Raw genomic sequence first — 21,166 nt, forward strand, 5'->3', positions numbered from 1 at the left:
TTAAATATATGCAGAATGGTGAATATTACACGGTGTGTAAAGTGGCCATTTAAAGCAGCCAATGACAGGTAAGCCATAAGCCCTGTAAATGCCTAGACTTCCATATTCCCTTCGCAAAAATGTTTTCCTTTACTGTTGCAACAAATTTCAAGATACATTTGACTCCATTTCGGTTTAGCATGCATTAATGGAAGTGGTAGGTTTGATTGAATATACAACAGGGCGCTTTGTCCCAAAATCAACAAAAAACAAAGATATTATGTCATTTCATTAATAACAACAACGCACCTCGCTGTGCGAGATTATTTTTTAAATGGTTCGTTTTTATTTCCAAATAAAAAAAGGTTTACAACTGCTGCAAAACAATGTCATGTGTATGGCAAGTGTTGTCTATCTTGCTCACTTCATTGGGTGTGAATTAGCAATATATGAAATGGAAGATTTTTCTTGGAAGTGTTATTAATTTTTAAAATAGTGTTTGAAAAACAACATATTTGATAAAATATTTTTTAAATATGTATATAAATTATAGCATTTCTGATTAGATTTTTGGAAAACTGCTTAGCAGTCAAAGGGTTACTATAAGAAGGGAAAAAAAACTATTTTCGTGTCAGCTATTTTCGTTGTTTATTCAATTCAACAAGTTATCTATGTAAAGTAAATACAATTTTTTTGTTGTAGAGGGAAAACGAGTATACACATTTATATGAATCATACTATTTTTAGATGACATATTACAATGTCAATAGTAAGGCCTTCTGGGGTTGTTCTGAAAAAAGAGTGAAAAAAAAATATTACTAAGTGGTATGAACTGTGTGTATAAAAGAAGGAGTAGATTATCAAAACTGCTTTGTTAAAGTTCGATATTTGTCCGCTACATGCTGAAGTGTCGGGTTCTATCCCAGACTGAGTTAGCGCAATAATGAACCTAATAATAGTCCCGAAGCGAGGGTGGTAGACTGTTCGGGTTGCCGTATGATTCACGATCAGGGCAATCCTGCAGCGAGGATTTTTCCTAAGTGTAGGAAAAAGAAGAAGACTATACATAATACAAAATAAATCATTTACTTCTGCAATGACTTTTTCTTTATAAAAGATTAGGGTACATATGCACATGGGCATTAAGTTTTAAACATTTCAATAAATTTTAATAAACAAATTAGCCATTAAAAAGATGTGCGGATTGCTTATGACGATGATGGCCAATACCAAAAAAATATATCTAGCATTAGACTGAGGAAAAAAAGAAAACTAAGAAGATTTTAACATGCACTATAAATTATTCTAGACGTCAAAATTATTTTGGAGCAACCACATACCTCACATCAGGACTTATTCTATAAAATTTACTATTTTAATGTGTGAAAAACTCATTAGAGAAGCCCTTTACCTCTATTTATTTATTTACGGACTTAATAAGTCCATTTAACAATGGTTAATATATTTCATTGACATTGACATTGATGCGTGCAAGCCATAGTTTGCGCTGTGCTGATCAAGGAACAGCACATTATTATTTCGCAACTGGCGTATCGGAACATTGAATGCCACTTGTTCCAGTAACGATGGTACATCAATTAAGCCATTTAGTAAATTAAACATAAATATGGAATCAATGTTATTTCTACGTTTTTGTAGACTTGAAATTTTAAACATTGACTTCATTTCTCCCTAAGTGTAGTATCCCCTCTCGAGGCCGATCATCCGCGCTACTTTTCTTAGCAGACGATGTTGCACCGATTCGATATGAAGGGAGACCAGATTACGGAGGCATATTCTAAAAGAGGACTAACAAGTGGGCAATAGAGTGCTTTAACTGTGAATTGCATAGAACAAAAGAGTTCCAAATTTTTTATTTGGTTTTTAGTTTAACGACAAACGTATAACGGACGGTTTTTGCTTGCAATTCTTAACCCGAGTACCTACGGCCCATTGTATTGCTGTAATATGTAGCTAACTTCGTAGTTAATAATCATAGACTGGTTTTTCTCCATATGGGCGACTCTAGCCAGGGGTGTGTTATAAATTTAAGGTGAAAAGGCTTCTTTTTTTTTACATCACAACGGTCGCATATTCGTAAACAGCCGATGCGTTATCCAATTGGGATCACTTGGAAATACGTCTCCTGTTTGGAATCACTCCGGGCGCTCGTTATTAATAAGCGCTTCAATTTCATAATGCCACAAAATCGCCCCTGAGCAGCGCCTACTGATGTCACTCAACATAAACATTCTCATTTTCATTGTAGTATCTGAGCTAGGCCGTAAATGTCTTATAAAAGAATTTGGCATGTTTCGGTAATTACCGGGGTGGATAACGTCTGCTATATACAAAGCCACTTCGGGTGGATTCAGAAACATCTCAAACAGATAACACGTCGATAACAGGCTCGATACAGCGCGGAAAATGCTTGAAAAAATTCAGTTCAAGTTTCGTGATCTCACTGGGAATAAAAGTAGAACGGATATTCGTGAATCAAAGCCTTAGTCACTAAACCGCAGAGGCTGCCAATATAATAAATCATTTTAAAAATACGAGTCATAGAGTTATAAAACTGTGCGACTCAATTTTTTGTGATTTTATTGAAAATAGAAAAAGCCTCCAGAGTGGGTTTTGTAACTTGGCCGTCGTTTTCATGTGCATTATACTGAGGATGTTTGTTCCTGTCGCAGTTTACTCACCAGTGGATTAGGTCTGAAGCGATACGCCAACATCATTCGCTTTCGGTACGCGTCAAACTCATCATCTCCCTCTTCTAGATCATCTCCCCTCTCTACCCCCAGCCCCTGGTTGGACTCCCTGTTGCTGCCTCTGGGAAGACGAAGGGCACTCATCAGTATATATCATGGCCGTAGAACGGCGACGCATGTAATTTTCTTCAATTATAAATAAAAGTGGAATAAAAGTATAAAAGTATTTTTATTATTATAACTAAAATGCAGTTCCACCAAGAAATATCAGTAGATATATGTTATATAAATAACAAAACAATGATAAGAGTGATTTGTGTACCGATGCGGTGTAAAGTGCACACAGTCAATTTGATTTAATTTTGTATGTGTAATAATAAAAATATTTCAAAATAGTTTTCTTCTCCATTCGAACAATGGCGCAACAAGAACAATAAATTAAGGGCGTCCAGTCTTTATTCAAAGAACTTAGAGCTCAACTATTCCAATGCTCCTGCATCCCACACTCAAGAGATCTACGAAGAGCAGGAAAAACTATTATTATATATATTTAAATCTAGATATTAACTTTTTTTACTTTCATGTAATGTATGCAATTAATATCAGCTGTGATATCTTTTAATGGGCTTTGTAACTTTATAATATATTTTTCATTTTGAATATAATGTTCTACAAAAAGCTCTGAGATGTGCCTTAAAATTAAATAAATAAATACATTGTGTATGTGAGTGAGGTGTCCATTTGAGTTAATATGTAATAATGTACAAATTTAGACAAATTCTTTTTTTACCAGTCTGTTTTTCGAGCCATCGAAGATATTGCTTTTAGCAATGAGGCCGCCAAAGTGCATATATTTTTGTACTTAAAGTTTTAATGAATAAATAAAAAATATATTTTACAAATCAAGTTTATTATAAAAAGTAATCAGACTTCCAAAAAGCGTTAAATAATCAAGTGGAAAAACATACTAATAAAATATTTACTTGTTAACTGGGTTCACTATTCCTGATCCATCTGCTCCGAGTCCTTCACCTTCGCTCCACCCCAATTTTTGTAGCATTTTGAAACCTGAAACAGATAATTATTGTTGTTTACGATTACAATTACAACAATGCCGGTTTTGTAAATACAGTAAAGCTCCAATTATCCAGATGTGATATTAGTGCCAGATTTTATTGCTTTTGAAATCATACAGCGAATAGGAACCACATTAAAAACTTATTTAAACATGTCGTTGGGCATAGTTAATTGCACAATTAAATTTAAATTAAAAACATCTCCTTTATTTTTTATTTCCTGATAACGATATGGATATTTGGAAATCCAGATGACTGGAGTTCAGATAAATGGAGTTCTACTGTATACACTCAAAGACCCTGTACATTATAGGTCTTTTTAGAGGTTTGCGATAATCTACTGTAGTTACAATTGTGCCCAAGATATCTATATGAAAAATGCAATTTATTAACCATCAGGTGTAACGACTCAGTTGAAATTCCAATTTCTTCAACAATGTTTCGAGTATGTCCAAATGTTTGCAGACAGGTTGGATTTCCTCCCTCGGGGGTTATTTAAATCTAAGTTTGTTGCAACAGAGGGAAAACTATAAGGTATAATTCAGGCCTTGCCTAGTAGGTGAATTGGTTCAATCGAATCTCACCCACATGATAAAGATTTCAGCTCTTTTACTTCACAAAAGTCAACAGATGGAATAGTAAACTTGGGCAGAATGGTGAATATTACACAGTGTGAAAGTGGCCACTCAAACCAGCCAATGACAGGTTATAAGCCCTGCAAATGTCTAGACTTCCATATTCCCTCCTCAAAAATGTATTCCCTTTCTGCTGTAACAAATTCTAGTTTCTTGTTTGCAAGTTGAAATTTAAATTTGATTGTGTTTACTTATGATAAATTTGATTTACAGAAAGGAGCTAGATTGCAACACACCTCGTAGCTACGGAGTGCATGGACAGTTGGAATTCTATCCCATGTTTACATTTTTACATGCTCAATACTGTTTAAGAATAATTTATTATTGCTTTACCAATATTGTCTTCTTTCAATTTGTATTCCTTGTAGTCACTCAGGTCCGGCTCTTGTCCTCCCTTTACAGCGGAATATTTATCCATGAATCTGGAAAATTCATTATTTTGTATGTCCTACGTATTACATCCGACACTACAGTGATGGGTGGGAGAAAACAGGAGTGGGCAGGGGCAGATACGTCACTCACCGTGCCGTTCCCCAAATCAGAGCGATTAAGAGTAAAAAACTTTCTTACAGTCAGAAGTAAGCAACCGTTTGGTACTTTTTGAGTAGTGAAATTTTTGAGTAATAACCTAATAGCCCAAACGGAGAAAAACAATTCTACGATTATTGATCACGAAGTTAGCTATAGATTACAGCAATTTAACGGGCTTACTTGGGTTGAGGTTGGGTTGAGGTTGGGTTGAGAATTGCAAGCGCAAAACCAAATCATAAATTTGGAATGCTTTTGTTCTATGCAATAGAGCTTAAGGGCTTCTCTAGAGAAATATTACTCTGACAGTGAAATACATACTTATAAATGTTAATTAAAAAAAAATTAATTATTTTATATCTTTTGTATTAATTTTTTATGTCTAGTCTGTTTGCTAATACAGATCATCATGGATTCAATGAGACAAGGTTTAATTCGCAAACTGTATAAGAAACGTTTTTTTAATTTTATTTATTGAAATATATATCGGTACAGACATAAGATAATACAAAACAAGAAATATTATAAGTAAATTCGAAGATCCCACCAGGTAGCATTTAGTGGCTAGCTACTTGAAAAATATACACAATAACAGTTCAAATAAAAAACAGTGAGACTAGTATTTGATTAATTTTTTAAAAAGATATTATATATTGGTATTAACATAAGTTCCGTTTGTTTTTTTCCAAATGAATAGAACAATTGAACACAACAAAAAAATAATTATAGCAAATTAGTCAATAATGTATTCTCCATAGAATTAAGAATAGTCCAGAAACCACATACGCGCATCAAATAGAAGGCGACTAAACTATTTTTAAAGGAGTAGTTTTACATTTTGACCCATTAGTTTCTTTGTAGACATCGCTCAGTATGCAACTCCCGATTTAAATGCAACTATAGCACGTTTTAAAGTATAGAAATACTGCTGGGATCTTACAGAAACAGGATGGGATCACATTTCATGTGTAAGTAGCAAATGCATTACTTAAAAATGTAATTATTTTTCTATCTGTCAGATTATCAAAGAAAACAAAATGGACATTTTGTTAGTGTTGCCAGGGTAGTTAATTTTTTATGCTACTTTGCTCATCATATATTATTTAACATGACATAAAAATATCCACTCTATGTCAAATAAAATTTGTTACATTTTTTAAGTTCAAAGTTCATTAATTCAATTACTCTTATTAAATTACCCTTTCCTTATCTGTTGTGTCAATCAATTTTTCCACATGTACAATAAAATTTTTATAGAACTATAAAAAAAAAATATTATCTTACATTTGTGTTATGATTATGTTGCGCGATCTGGCAACATTACGCGGCGACTTCACCCATGCGTGCGGAGAAAGTGGGGCAAAGTGGGGGGGTTTTTGGGACTCAGTCCGATGTATTCAAATATGATTCTATGCTCTTTCTGAACAATTCTAAATTCTATGGTATTCTCCATCATCATTTTACAAAAGGTTAGTCAATAATTCATGGCATCTTTACCGTACACTGCATAAATATTGCAAGCAGCTTCGGTTGCTTTACTCCCTCAATTGAACACGAATAGAAGGAGGTGTCGAAAATGCTCACTTTCGTCTACTTGACATTCCATTTAGAAGACTTTTAATAAAATAATACATGTAACGTAAAAGCAAACTTTCTTTCAAAAACCCTTTAACATTTCACTTTACTTTTGGTGCTCATATTTAAATTTGGAAAAAACGAACACAGATTACGGTAACAACTTTACAAGAACACATCATTTTGTACTTCATTAATATAAAAATTCTCGATCAATTAGCCACTTTCTTATATTACTCTGAAAACAGGGTCAAGAAAATAAAAATTATTCTGTACCTCTTGAGTTCGTCGGGCGGCAGGAAGTCCCCGATGTGGTGCTTGCCAGAGGCGGCACGCGTGAGCTCGCCTGCCCAGCGGCTGGTGGCCTCCATCTCCTGCAGACGCAGGCGGTGCTCCCACGTACCCCCCTCCACCTCCTCGTCCGAGTCGTACTCGTACTTGTGGCGCCCCGACGCCGCCAGCAACTCCACTTCGCGGCGCTTCTTCAACATTTCCTGCGACAACATTGTAGAGAGGATGGATGAGTGATAGATGTTCTTATTAGATCCCACTAGAGATTATTTGGCTGTCTTAGAATGCTACGGGACTTCCTGGTTGCTAAACAACACAGTTGAACAACTGCCAGGCTACCATAGATCAACATACTTTCCGTATTCCAAACCAACAGACCTCTCCCATTCGCTGTTGGTTGCAGACATGTTTGTAGACAATATTATTTTGGTATGTATATATATTTACATATTTATACACACACAATTCTGGGTTTTTTATCCCAAGGGGGAGTAGGTATATTATTATTTATATCACTACAGAGATGGGTAGAATTTTTGTTTCAAGATTATGGATATTCGAGCGTTTACAGGGCTTATGACCTGTCATAGGTTGACATATATACTAAAACCAAAAATGTCACCGATATGGATATTCGCTAATAAGCGGAATGGGGAATGTTGTAGAATTCTACATAAAAGTGGCCACTTAAACCCAACCAATGACAGGTCATAAGCCCTGTAAACGCTTGAATATCCATAATCTTGAAACAAAAATTCTACCCATCTCTGTAGTGATATAAATAATAATGTTTGTAGACATTACTGTATATTATTTATAGTCAGATAATGGTCTACAAAAAAACTATGTATAAATATTTCATTTAAAAAATGTATACGGTTGTTTCATTCAGTGCATAACATATTCTATGTGATTCATTTTGGATCAAAAAATACTTAGATTAGGAAGGTTAATATTATTATGGTATTTCAAATTATATAAAACACTAAAATTCTAACTATGTCATGTAAATTTTTTAAAAATACATAATATATTTATTTTAAAGATCGCTATACAATAGGGAAATATCACATACATACTACAATACCGATAAAAATATATATGAAATGGATTTAGAAAAATTAATTGTATTTTCAAAATCAACATAAATATTGTGGAGAAATGTTTTCATACGTAACCATAAAAAATAAATGATCAAAAAAGATGTCCCTACAAAAATGCGATATATTTGGCATTGATATTGTGACATCAAGATTCGTGAGGATGTCCTATTTAAATTTAAATGGTCACAAAGTTCAAAATTTACCCGAATCATGGCACATTAGGGGCGTGGCCAATTCAATGGACTGTTTTCGCGGGAATTAAAAAAATTTCCTCAACAGTATTAATTTAAAATTGAAAAAAAAAAAAGGTGATATTTCCCTATTTGTATACATCTTGGAGTAATAATGCGCTACAGTTGTAGAGACGCCATTTCACTATATTCTATAGAACAAAAGCATTGCAAATTTTTGGTATTGTTTTTGGTTGAACGTGTGAGTGCAATCTTTATAGGGTCAGTGCTGTAGTAATTGGGCACTAAATCTAACGGTTGAAAATAAGTCGACGTAAGAATTTGTCTTTACCATAAAACAGGCACTTTTCAATGTGTGTTTTACCATGTACAATTATTATAGCACCCACACTACACAAATATTGTTAATTTTCTTGAAATAATGGAACTCGTTTTAATAATGGTGGTTTTCGGTGTAGAGGTCAGGCAAGGTCCTGGCATAGAAAAAATAAAATTCACTTGACTAATCCACTGACAGAGTGGTGTGCAGGAGATGTTTAAGATATATAAATCACATATATAATATAATTATCCATTTATAGTGGTGTGTGTAATTAAAATATTGGCACTACCAATAATGACTTATCATGGCACTTGGTGCGTTTTGTACAGTCTAGCCTCTAACCACTCGTACCTGGTACAGGAGGCTGATCTTGTAATGGTCTTCGCACTTTTTCCAGTCCTCCTCACTGAGGTTGGCGGAGCCGTAGTTGTTGAGGGCGTACTGCAGCAGTCCCGGCTCTTGGCGCGTTATCTTGCACAGCTGCGTCGACTCCCCCTCGCCGGTCAGGAGTGGTTGCGGCACCGGGATGGTTACGATGCCTTCAGAGATTAAATGCGTAACTTTTAATACACCCAAAAAAACATATTTCAGTGTATTAAGATAAGGAATGAATGTTACCTCCTAGACTAGCAACAGAAGCCACACCTGGTGCCCCGACTACAATGGGCCCGTCTCCCCACCGAGACTTTCTCTTCCTCTCTCTCCTCTCCTTCTTGCTCTCTTCTTCGTTATCTGAATCAGTTCCGCTTCCCATTTTCACTTTGGTGTCGCTCTTTGTACTATCTAAAGTTCCAAATTTCATATTGTCCCGGTCGCCTTCCGTTTTCAGCTCTGTTTTAATTTCTTTCTTAAACCGTTTGGAGTCGTCTTCGCTGGACTCGTAGTCCAGGCTGAACTCGGGTTCGTACTTCTCTTCTTCCGGAATGTAATTTTGTTCATTTCCATCGAAATCTTCGGGTTCATATTTTTCCTCATTTTTCACGCATAAGTCGTGTAAATTGAACATTTCTTTTCTGTGTTTGGAAACCATTTCCCGATAAGTTCTGTAGTCGTCGCTTTGATCATCTCGCAAGAACCTAAAATATCGGAGACATAGTTTAGGCGATGCGCAAATCCCGCAAACTGTTAATTATTGAAGGAAAATTATATTACTGCTTAATGTAAATGGTATACACCTGAAGCATTCGTACCTGTAACATACATCATTAGGGATGAAACCTTAATTGGGAATTCAAAATAAAACATACGTGTACTTTGGGGACATTAATTACGATCAACGAATTGTTTAGGCAGTCTGTCTACCAACACGATCTATTGCAATTTAAATTAATTAATATTTTTAAATAACTTTGTCAAGTGATTAAGGTTCCATCGCACATGTAACTAAGTGAGGAATGTTCATGTTTGTGATCCTCGCTGTGGACGGTATTACCATACGGAGGGATCGCGGTGTGTTTTCAGCATATCTTCCAAGTCGTCTCCGGTTCTAGCCACCTGGATCGCCACTTGCTCCATCGTGCTCCTGCGCTGCTCACCTGCAGAGAGAACTACACACACCCATCAACATTGGCCGTAACACACCTCACCCACCGGGACACTATTACTACTGCCGGGCGAGTGTATTAACATTAGTTAGTAAGAGAAAACTTTTATTCGATTCTACTATAAGATACAGAAAAGTGATTTCTGTTTCACGGATTGCATTGTCCATTCTACTTTTTTTTAATGCTTTAATGTGAATACTAAAAGTTAAGGTAACGCAATTACGCAATTGTTTATTAATCATTATTCAGTCACAAGTTAAAGGTCCTGTATCTACAACAGGATCGCATCGATTCAATGCAATATTAATTTATTCATAGTGAAGTGTTTTAAGTTGTTAGCTGTTCCATAAACAAGACTAATTTTAAAACATTATAGAGTTCAAATTAATTCTGTGGTTTGAATCTAAGAGCCAATGTCAGATTTCTATTTTTTTTCAAACATTTTTTAGAGGGTCAATGTCAATTGAAAAAAATATATATTTAAATATTTTATTTACACATACATACGTGGTAATGTTTTTTTTCTTATTAATATTAGTTTCAAACACGTCAAACAGTTCAGTATAATATCACAAAAAAGCTGAAAAATTACTCTTCTGTAATGTTGCATCTGTCGGCCTCGTGGTGTAGTAGTCAGCACGTTTACTATCATGCAAGAGGTCTCGGGTTCGATTCCCGACATGGTTGACATGAAATATTTATTTAAAAATGTGTTTTTACACTAGAATATTTCATAGTTCATGGACTGGTACCTGAAGTGTAAGACTGATCATTTCACCTTCATGTAACAAAAAATAATCTAGTTACGCTGCGATTGGTGTATCAATGCAGTGTCCTACGAAAGGGAATAATGACGATGAAATAAATGAATAAATATTTCAATTTACGACATCGGCCCTTTTCGTTCAAAGCCACAGAATTATAAATGAAAATATCTTTAAAACTAATTTTCGTATTTTCAATTAAAAGAATAATTGAGTTTTAATTAGTAAAAATATTTAATTTTCATTCTTATTATTAAGCGGATACATGGATTAAAAACATATCTTACCTGTAGAAATGGGCGGTGGAGGAATGGAGCACACGTCTAATTCCTTGGGCTTGGGAATCTGTGTCAGGCAGATGGGGGAAGGAGGCGGGATCGCCTGAAGGTTCATCGGCTTCGGGGGCGGGATAGACACAGGCTCCAGGGGCCGAGGGGGCGGGATGGTCACAGCGTCCAGCGGCTTAGGGGGCGGGATGGACAGGGTGTTCAGAGGCTTCGGTTCGGGGATAGTGTGCAGGGGAACACTCATCGGAGGGGCCATGCGGAAATTAACATTGGGCTGGGCGGAAGACGGGGGACCTTGTTGTGACATCGGGAGATTTGGGAACATCGGCGGGAAGGGGCACAGATTGGGCGGCTGCGTATTGGAACCATTCTCATCAAAACCCCTCGGGGGAAAGGGGGGGCGGTTCAAATTATCACTGTTTCCGGACACATCCATCAGGGGGAAACCGGGGCGGAGAGGATTACTCGGGCCGAACACAGGAGGAGGTCTGAGGCGGTTATCGGGATTATAATGGCCGGGGGGACCTCGGGGGGGCACAGTTGGATTCTGGAACGGCGGTCGGTTGCCGAAGTTGTGTTGCATCGGGTGGAAGTTGTTCCCGGGGGGCGCGAAGTTGGGACCCGCATTGGGGTTGAACAAGGGGCTCGGCGGGAACGGGGGGCAGCCGGAGTTGGGGAACATGGGTGGGGGTATGTTGGGGGCAACGGGCGCAGGGTCGTAGTAACGGGGGGCGGGTACGGAGGGTGGCGAGGGGATTCCATTACAGGATTGGAAGAGGAAAAGCCTTGATGACTAGAATCCCAACGACGAGATCTATCCCTAAAATAAAAACGGATATTTAAAGATAACGACACCATTTATTACATTAATCTCTTCGTCATATTTGTCTCAGGAAAATTTCTGGAAGTATATATTGGGTTGATGCAAAAGTTATGACCGTTTTTTATGATCCTAGGTAAAAAATTATTTTCTTTAGAAATGATGAATAGTATCTTCTTTTAAATGATTCCATTTTATAAAGGATGCTTTCCTTTTACATTCTATTCAGTTTTGGCCTGGCCAGAGTACAGTGAAGAGCCCTTGTATTTTTTCAAAATATCGGTCGATAAAGTGCATTTACGTCATTGTTTACTTGATGAATTCGGCCTTCGAAGTTGTTAATGGGGCTTGTCCAGGTATAGCCCAATGTCTTTTTCTTGTCACGTTGTTGTACACGACCCATTTCTCATCTGCCGTTACCAAACGATGCAAAAAAGGCTCATGTTTTTGACTAGCACTCAAAGCAACGCACGTTGAAACACGATCCAATAAATTGGCAGCCAATTGACAATTGATGAGGTATCCAAACATGTGTGGTTAGACGTGGATTGGTGTCAATTATGACTTTTAACTTGTCGTCATCAGACTTCAATGGCCGCTCGGTATGTGGTTTATTAATTAGTGAAAAATCCCCAGATCGGAATTTTGTAAACCATCTTCGTACCTGTCGAACTTTGATAACATCTGCCCCATACACTTCGCAAATGTTTTGGTTGCCACACTCGCGGTATTGTCCTTATGGAATTCATAAAGTAAACAATGATGTAAATGCACTTTTTTGACTGACATTTTGAAAAAATACAAGGGCTCTTCACTGTACTCTGGCCAGGCCAAAACTGAATAGAAAGTAGAGGGAAAGCATCCTTTATACAATGGAATCATTTAAAGGAAGATACTATTCATCATTTCTGAAGAAAAAAAATTTTTACCTAGGATCATAAAAACCGGTCATAACTTTTGCATCAACCCAATATAATCCTAATATACTGAGAGATTACTTTGTTTTTTTCAATTTTTATAAATCTTATTATCGTTTTGTATTTCTGAAATAACTCCGCGTGTGACTTCAGAGGTTCTTTTCCGGTTATTCTCGATCAGTTTTCCCTATTGGTCCATCCACGGCAAGCAAACTGGAGTCTTCCATAACTCTCATATCATAGGTTGATTCATATGAACCAGTGAGGTCATTTTTATTTATTTATTTGTTTATTTACATACATAAGTTTAATGTGCATTATCTGAAACTTGAAAAAAGTCACAACTCCATGGGACTAAAGGTCCTATGTTGAGAAGGAACGAAATTCGAAGTAGTTTACCACGCGCAAAAAACATTTATTGTATCAAATTTCCTGCAGTGCTGAAGTTCCTCACTGGAGTATTAATACAGTGCCCTATGCACCACTTGGTGTGGATAGAAAGAAATTAATAAATTATATTAAAATAATAGATAAATATAAAAAAATTAATAATCATACTGTAACCAAATAAAGATTATTAATATTATTATGACCATATAACAAAAAAAACCTTTTTACAAGTTAAATAAGCGCTTAGACCCACCTAGACTCGTCACGTCTGTCTTTGGCCTCCCACTTGTAGACATTCCTCCTCTGTTCTCGGTTGGGACTCCTGTCTCTGTTCCTGTAGCCCTGGTGGCGATCACCCCTCGACTCTCCACTGCGTTCGCTGGGATGCTTCTTCTCTCCTTCGGGAGTGGGAGTCTGCTTAGTATCTCGTTCCGGCTTCTTACCTTGTTTCAAATCATCGGACAACTTCTTAAACTGATTTAAAAAGCTTCCATCATTTGAAAATTTATTCATAGCAGACATGTCTAGTTTGCTGTAAAGGTATTAAAGTTTAAAGTACATAAAAGCGAACAATGAACGAGTCGTTTGTTCAATAAATAAGATTACGATGTCAAAAACACCCACGTCTCTGCCGGCTTTTGTTTAGATTTTTTCTGGGCCTCCATTTTGGCGAGAATTTCCAGCCTCTTGGTTTCGATTATCTGCTCCTGTTTCGACATTTGAGCCCATCTTGCACTTAACGGAGTTTTTGGGTTTAAGGTATCAAAACTTAAATTATTCTTGTGCATTTTATTTTTTTAATAATTTTACGATAAAAAACGCGCAGGTTGACAGGAAATTAACAAGTTTCAGTGAAAGCACAGATTACAGATATCTTTAGATAGGAAACTATGGTACTATATCTAAGCACTTTGGGCGTCGATCGCAGCGCTGTTTAGTGTGGCATACAAGAAGCTTTGACGATGGCGCGAAAATTCAAATCACTGCGTTGCATCGTATATTGATATTTATTGTACAATATCAATACAAAATTGCTTAATTAAATACAAGTATTAGCACGCAATTTAATTTTTCTGTCCTGTATTTAAAAAAACAATTTTATATTGATATTGCACATTAAATTTATTATGGAATAGGAATACATAAATAAAAATTTAAAAAAACATTTTTTAATAGTTTTATTTTACTGTTAAAATAAATCCCTCGATTCTATTAGATGCGTCAGAAAGAATCGAGAAAGAAAACTGACACTCGTAAAATAATATTATATACATGTGTGGTTAGTATATTGGATTATCAAAAATAACAAAATTGTGCAGCATTGTGATCAGCATTGGATCCCTGCTATTCCTGGATGAAAAATATTTTCTTCGTGAAGATTAAGAGACATGGCATCAACAATCACCATTCTGAAACAAAAGAATATTATTAATGGTGGATAATTTATTTTATTTCACATTGACATTTCTAGGCTGCTGCTTAGGAATAAAACAGGAAGGAAGCATTTATAAGGTTACTAAAGAATAAAATGAAGTGCTAATATGCTAATATTGGATTATCAAAAATAACAATTGAGTATTATTTAAAAATTGTGCAGCATTGTGATCAGTATTGGATCCCTTCTATTCCTGGATGAAAAATATTTTCTTCCTGCACATTAAGATCCATGGCATCAACAATCACCATTCTGAAACAAAAGAACATTATTAATGGTGGATAATTTATTTTATTTCACATTGACATTTCTAGGCTGCTGCTTAGGAATAAAGCAGGAAGGAAGCACTTATAAGCTTATTAAGTAATAAAATGAAGTGCTAATATGGTAGGTAAGAAGAAAAGGGTATGCATGTATCTACTCTATTGTCTGCGCTTCTTATTCTTAAGTCTTTTATTATAACACTTTCTAGCTTGTAATTTGAGAAGATCAACAATGCAAGACTCTAATTTTTTTCGCCCAGTTAATAGAAAGTTAATTTGTTTACACCAAGAAAAAATATATAATTGCAATACTAAGTTAACAATAAAATCAAAAAGGTGGCCTCTATGTGCTGGACAAGATAAACATGCTGAATTTAATTTAGATAGTACTATTTCCTTCAAACTCGACATAACATGAAACTTATGGCAAATAGTCGGTAAATTATTTTTGCAGTGATTGACAATGGTATTAAAAACTTTATTGATTTTGATTGTTGGGTGGATTAAAGTATTTGGACCACATGCCCTAGAAGTTATTAAACTATGCCCCGGTAACTGTGTTTCAGATTTAAGATCCAGTCTACATTCACAACAAGATCCAAATTTAGATAAAGCCCGTTTTGCCACATAACCAGCTATATATTTACAAACCGCAACATATTGACTACTTTTCTGTCTTGAAGAACTTGTTGGTAAGGAGTGATCATCAACATGAAATTGTTCCTGTACTTCGATGTCCGATGTTAAAAAAAGTTTTAATGAATCTAAAATTTCACCGTCATCATTTTCACAATTTGCTCCAATGGAGTGAGTATGAGATAAGTTTGATATGAGAAGCGACTTAAAAGCATCTATAAAATTTGAACTAGAGGGGTTTATGTTACGTGCACCCTGACTTCTTACCATGCCAAAAAAGTTTTCAATGGGGTCTTGGTTAAGGTTACGTGGAAGCACAAAAGTAAATTTATAACATGTAAGTAATTTATTACTCAAATATGATATTGCTTCCAAAGTTGTAATCCAGTTACGCACTGTAGGTGGTACTGATATTTTTTGGTTTTTGGAATCTACAAATTTTACTGATTTTAAGATGGAAATAGCTTCCTGCCAAAATTTCCAGTGGGGAGATGTTAATCTGACTCCACAACGGTATTTACAAATAATACTATTAGCATTGAGAGAACTGCCATTTAAACTGTCGAAAAGTTTATTTATAAATAAGATAAGATCAGCAGTCTGTGATGCCCCATTGTCAATATCATCCACAGTATCTGCCAAAGATTTCATGGTAGTTCCTACTGTCCTGCTGAATACCTGAGCAGCAACCTTGACCTTCATTTTTCTTAGTTTGTCGGGGAAAATATGACTATCGGTTAATTTGTGCATTTGGAAAAAGTCTTCCCCTCTTGCTTGATCGTATGTGTATGATTGTACAATATGGGACCACTTTGCTATTTTTGATACAGAATTTTGAACAAAATGTACATCTTTTACTAGCATATTATTTCTAAATCCCTTCAAAAGATGTGGCACATCAAACATTTGTACAATTTCATGGCCTTCAATTTCAAACCCGTGAACTCTACATTCAGTACCACCCCGAAGGTACAATTCACGGGTTTCCTGTTTCAGGATATTTATTGCACCAACATTTGAGCTACCTTGGTCACAAATTATTGAAACTAATTCCAAATTGCTACGAAAGATATTTGAGATTATTGATTTTAAGATAACAACCAAATCTGAAGATTTAATGGGTCCTCCTGTAAAAACAAATGCTAATGGTTGTTTCCATTTATTATATAAACCCTGTAGCATAAAAACACAAACGTGATCAGCAAAAGCTGGAGTACGTTTTCCTTCACCCAAGTCTTGGAATCCCTCAATAAAATCTTTATGTTTTTTGTACATTAAATTCTGACTAATTGACATCTCGTCAAACATCAAAGAGCATATTCGAGCTTTAGCAGAAAGATTTTGGGCGACCTCTTCCAAATGTTTAAATATATGCAAATTGGTACCAAACATTTCAAACATTTCTTGTAAAGCTTCCTTTTCCTGGGTGTTAAATTTTGAGATTGGGTTTCATTTACATCCTTCAAGATGTGGTCATATTTTCGTCCTGTAATATAATATTTCACAATGATGCATTAAGGGTCCCAACATCATAATATAATGAATGCCTAACTATTATTGCAAAGAATGATAAAATGTAAAGGGATGCTGTTTGGAAATAAGCAAAAAGAAATACTAGCAGTTGGTTCTATTTACAATATAAAATTTCACTTCCAAGTTTGTTAATGAAAGTTCTTGGTTGAAGTTCATTGTATTTTATATCTTTAATAAATTTGAGTAGTATTAGGGTAATTCAACGGATACTAACGTCATAATTGAGTCTTTTTCAATGTGTTTTATCTATATAATGTAAAAAAATATTTATTCTGTATATCTTCTTTAGTTTTTTATTGGCTTTTTTCACTCCTAACTGAGGTGTTCTAGCCAGTGTCAAGTTTGAGATTAACTTATTTAAATATTTACACATGTGTTAGTACTATACATATAAGTTAGCATGTTAGTATTTAATATTACATACATTTTACATAATATAAAACTTATTTACAACTTAATACCATTTATAGCTACATATTTACATAAATTTTTTAATATATTATTATTGGGTGGGAACAAAAGAGTTTAAATAGTAGTAGGGAATGGGACGCTGATTTTGGAGAGGTCAGATAGGAACTCAGGATAACATTATATATATTGTGAAGACGACGACTCCCAAAGATTGTACAAATTGCACACTAATGCATCTGTATTCTGTATATCACTGTACATTGAACAACGATTAAGGAAAAATTTCATAAAAACAATAATTCAATTAGGTAATTTTTTTGATTCCCGATAATAAATAATATAAAAATTGCACCACAGCAGGACAAGAGGGCCCATTACAGTGATCAATTACAGAAAAATCATATTATAATTTTGTGTTCTCTCCGGGAATCGAACCCGGAACCTTCCGTGCGTAATTCAAGCGTCTTAACCACTTAATGTTTTTTAACACCTCATGAAGTTTTAATGACGAAAAATTTATGTCGCATTTTCATGGAAACATCCGTTAGCATTATTCATAAACTGCATGAACATGATAGAAACAAAGTATCTGTGGATATTATGTAGAACGAAATCTCTCTGTCCAAGAACCAAGAGAAAATGCATTATTGAATACATGTCATTTGATACTAACTTTTTGGTGTACTCTGCTGAGGTGCACTCGGACCAGAAATATGCAGTGGGCCTGATATGTCATCAGCGTTGATATCTAAAAACATTATTAATTAGTAATATGTGACAATGTGTCAATGAGTCGGACAAGTAACTGTATGTATACATTTTAAGTTCTTTGAAAACACAAACAGCTTTAATATGCCGATTTGCTGGAGAAAATTATGGGTCAGAAATTTGTTTCAACTGAGAGGGTCACTTTCATGGTCATGTCATACGATATATATGTGCTATAAACTTTTTAATAATTAAAAAGGGAACGGCCCACGCTCAGACGATGTAGTCTTGGTCGATCACAAAAACGGCATTTCTCAATTTGCAGAAAATGTATGAAATTAATAGAAAAATGTATAGATTAAACAACCATAGTGACATTACACATCCCTGTTTCACGCCTTTTGAGATCGCAAACCAAGATGTAAATCTCCCATTAACTCTTACACACGCTGAACTCTCCTGAATTTATATGTATTGTTTATTATTTTTTTCTTTTTAACAAAGAAACAAAGATGTTTCTCTTTCTCTTATATATAAATATGTATGTTTGTAAATTTTTATTACAAAAATAAAAAAAATATTGCTACAAACCAGAAATAGGTTGGATGAAAGTCGTACCACTGCAACTGGCAACGCCTTCCGGGAGTGCACAGGGGTGTTCTTCAGTAACAGCTATGCCTACTGTAATTCACAATAAAAATAAAATGAACATCATACCAGATAACATAATGCAAGAACTTCAGGAAAAACCTTGAAAGATCGAGTAAGGCTTGAACGAATAGAAAAGAATAAGCTGAGATGGTTACGTGTAGAAAGCATTAACGACAATATAATAACTGAGATAGTACATAAGTCTGAAAGAAGGGGTGTAAGGAAATGTGAAAATTATAGAAAATACTTATCCGAACTCGGTTCACCGAGTAAATAGTGACTTGTTAAATCCTATAAAATAAATACAAATTACCAACACCACATTGCGAAAGCACATCCTTACAATTGAAAACACACCATGCCACGACCATAACGACAATATAATAAATGAGATTGTACATGTCTGAAAGAAGGGGTGTAAGGAAATGTGAAAATTATAGAAATACATACCCGAACTCTGTTCACCAAGTAAATAATGAAAACTATTTTCTTTGGATGGTGACTTGTTAAACCCTGTAAAAATAATACAAATTACCAACACCACATTGCAAAAGCACATCCCTAAAATTGTATACACACCATGCCACCCTGGTAATTGTTTGTAAATAATGACCAAATAAAAATGTCGGAAGTTGCAGGAAAAGGCACTACGCCAACTTTGTAGATACATAATAACCCGATTAACCAACTGTAAGACAAATCACAAACACCACATTCCAAAAGCAGACTTGCAATTGTATAGACACAAGACAGATAAACAAGGTGCAATTACAGTGGAAAGCCAACCTGAGTCGTACATATATTTTTCTTGCAGAAATACTAATAACTTTCATTGTAAAATGGGTCCAGATTAATAAAAGTATGCTTTCCCTATGAGTTGTAAAGATTGTCAATAAAAATTTGCAGGGCAGACAAACAGGACAAATAAACGTGCAACATGAGACAAATTCTTGAAATAATTATGTATGAAATATCATGCAATTTACCTGGCAATCCAATGGTAGGCACAGAGCACAATAAAAGCTGGATGTCATTGTATTGGCTAAAGTTGAATGCGTTGAAGTGTTTAATGCACACAAAACAAAGTCGATTAATTTCGTCATCTGATAAATTCATAAATTTGGGACTTTGAACACGATTGATCCATTCTTTAAATAAATGTGGATATCGTTTCGGAAAACGATGTAGTTTTTTCGTAGAATTACAATTCGGTACGCAACAACTCGGAATTTCGAAGAAAAAAGTGTAAAAACACAGAGAGCAGTGTGACAGCGATTTCGAATGGAAACGGATAAATTGGCGGTTCGTCTAGAAGGACGCCGGCCGGCACGGCGTGGCTGGGCACACGCCGCCGACAGTTGCGCCACAAACTGTATTGATTTACTAGCAAGTGGCTTGTGCGACATCGGAAGAATGACTAGAAAGTCTTGTATTGGCTGAAAACTGCCTGAGTGAAAGCAAAATAAATTGGTAAATTATATGAAAAATAAAATCTTTAATCTCTGGTATACTTTGTGCAACTTAACGGAAGAAAACACTTTTTAATAATATTATCATCCGCACGAACGTAGGTACCCTACCACAACTTTTTCCTTTAGGAAATAACCAAAACAAAAATAAAATACATTATGTTACTAAATGTGTAAACCAATGTCAGGTTATAATAAGTAAGGTATACGGTAAGTCCTGTAAATGCTTAAAATTCCATATTCCCTTTCAAAGAAGTTTCCATCTTTTTTTTTATTATTTATTGAAAAATACGACTTAATTGTGATCATTTTTAAGTCTACTTACTTTGAAATAATGATTCAGTTTAATTAAGATACGTTTTCTGTAAAAGTTTAAATAAGCTAATGTAAGTAATAAACTTAACAAAACTGTGGTGCGGTAAATTCGTATTTGTCAACACATTTTGGTACATAAAACATCTTATTATTATCCTTTTCTCCATTTATCTATGGCGTCTGTAGAGACGTGTGTTTTTTTTGATAATTCGTTGATTGACATTCATTTGAGAATTCAAAATTTTTTTTTTTTCAGCAGACTACTGTTGCTTTAAAAATCCATTCTCGCCATCCCAAGACTTTTCCCTTGTTGAATACTTAATGCCTCAATTATATTAATATAAGGATAACTTTCAAAAGATTTACTGACGTAAAGTTTCTCAAAATTGTTAAAGTAAATTTTTTCTACACGAGGATAGGAATATCTGTATGAAATATCAACAGTTACGTAATTTATATTGTTTTACCGGCGCAATGGCATCTCTAGTAAAATATGCTACTAAAAGTTTCAATTTTAGGGTGAATTGACTATAAAGGTACATTGACTAAAAAATGTATAAATAATTTCATATCGTTTTTTTTTTAATCGCAAAAAGTAACATGGAGAAAAAT

At 35.0% G+C, this 21,166-nt stretch overlaps 2 protein-coding genes across 6 annotated transcripts; both read right to left on the reverse strand.

The window, feature by feature from the left end:
* Positions 1 to 608: 608 nt before the first annotated feature.
* LOC148278162 (uncharacterized) lies at positions 609 to 13,987 on the reverse strand. Its single transcript, XM_088231817.1, is given in 12 exon segments — positions 609 to 769; positions 2,682 to 2,811; positions 3,674 to 3,758; positions 4,735 to 4,823; positions 6,781 to 6,998; positions 8,763 to 8,950; positions 9,030 to 9,487; positions 9,844 to 9,958; positions 11,007 to 11,529; positions 11,532 to 11,826; positions 13,387 to 13,665; positions 13,758 to 13,987. Coding segments are annotated over 12 exon segments (2,571 nt in total). The 5' UTR covers positions 13,922 to 13,987; the 3' UTR covers positions 609 to 742.
* A 307-nt stretch (positions 13,988 to 14,294) lies between these two features.
* On the reverse strand, positions 14,295 to 20,129 carry LOC148278163 (uncharacterized). Of its 5 annotated transcripts, none has more exons than XM_088231816.1 (6): positions 19,757 to 20,073; positions 19,221 to 19,283; positions 18,711 to 18,800; positions 18,085 to 18,159; positions 16,853 to 16,953; positions 14,295 to 14,820 (listed from the first exon to the last, which is right to left on the reverse strand). In XM_088231816.1, exons 1-6 carry the CDS (start codon positions 19,884 to 19,886, stop codon positions 14,806 to 14,808), a joined length of 474 nt encoding a protein of 157 aa, XP_088087942.1. In that variant the 5' UTR covers positions 19,887 to 20,073; the 3' UTR covers positions 14,295 to 14,805. The 5 variants fall into 5 exon arrangements, 3 of the variants coding, with proteins under 3 accessions (XP_088087942.1, XP_088087940.1, XP_088087941.1); XM_088231814.1 differs by having other exon boundaries at positions 16,858 to 16,953; positions 19,757 to 20,033; XR_015823261.1 differs by lacking the exon at positions 19,221 to 19,283 and having other exon boundaries at positions 16,858 to 16,953; positions 19,757 to 20,055.
* Between the last annotated feature and the right edge of the window lie 1,037 nt (positions 20,130 to 21,166).

The sequence above is a fragment of the Micrasema longulum genome, unplaced genomic scaffold (genome assembly GCF_059751315.1).
Source record: "Micrasema longulum isolate JH-2025_06_02 unplaced genomic scaffold, ASM5975131v1 h1tg000921l, whole genome shotgun sequence".
NCBI lineage: Eukaryota > Metazoa > Arthropoda > Insecta > Trichoptera > Brachycentridae > Micrasema > Micrasema longulum.

What these genes read in the sequence shown, in the direction of transcription:
- LOC148278163 (XM_088231816.1), bottom strand. Translation starts at nt 19,886, where the DNA reads ATGAATTTATCAGATGACGAAATTAATCGACTTTGTTTTGTGTGCATT. An exon ending in GCCTACCATTGGATTGCCAG is followed by an intron (nt 19,284 to 19,756) that starts GTAAATTGCATG and finishes TTATTTTTACAG; the next exon opens with GGTTTAACAAGTCACCATCC. An exon ending in ACTTGGTGAACAGAGTTCGG is followed by an intron (nt 18,801 to 19,220) that starts GTATGTATTTCT and finishes TGTGAATTACAG; the next exon opens with TAGGCATAGCTGTTACTGAA.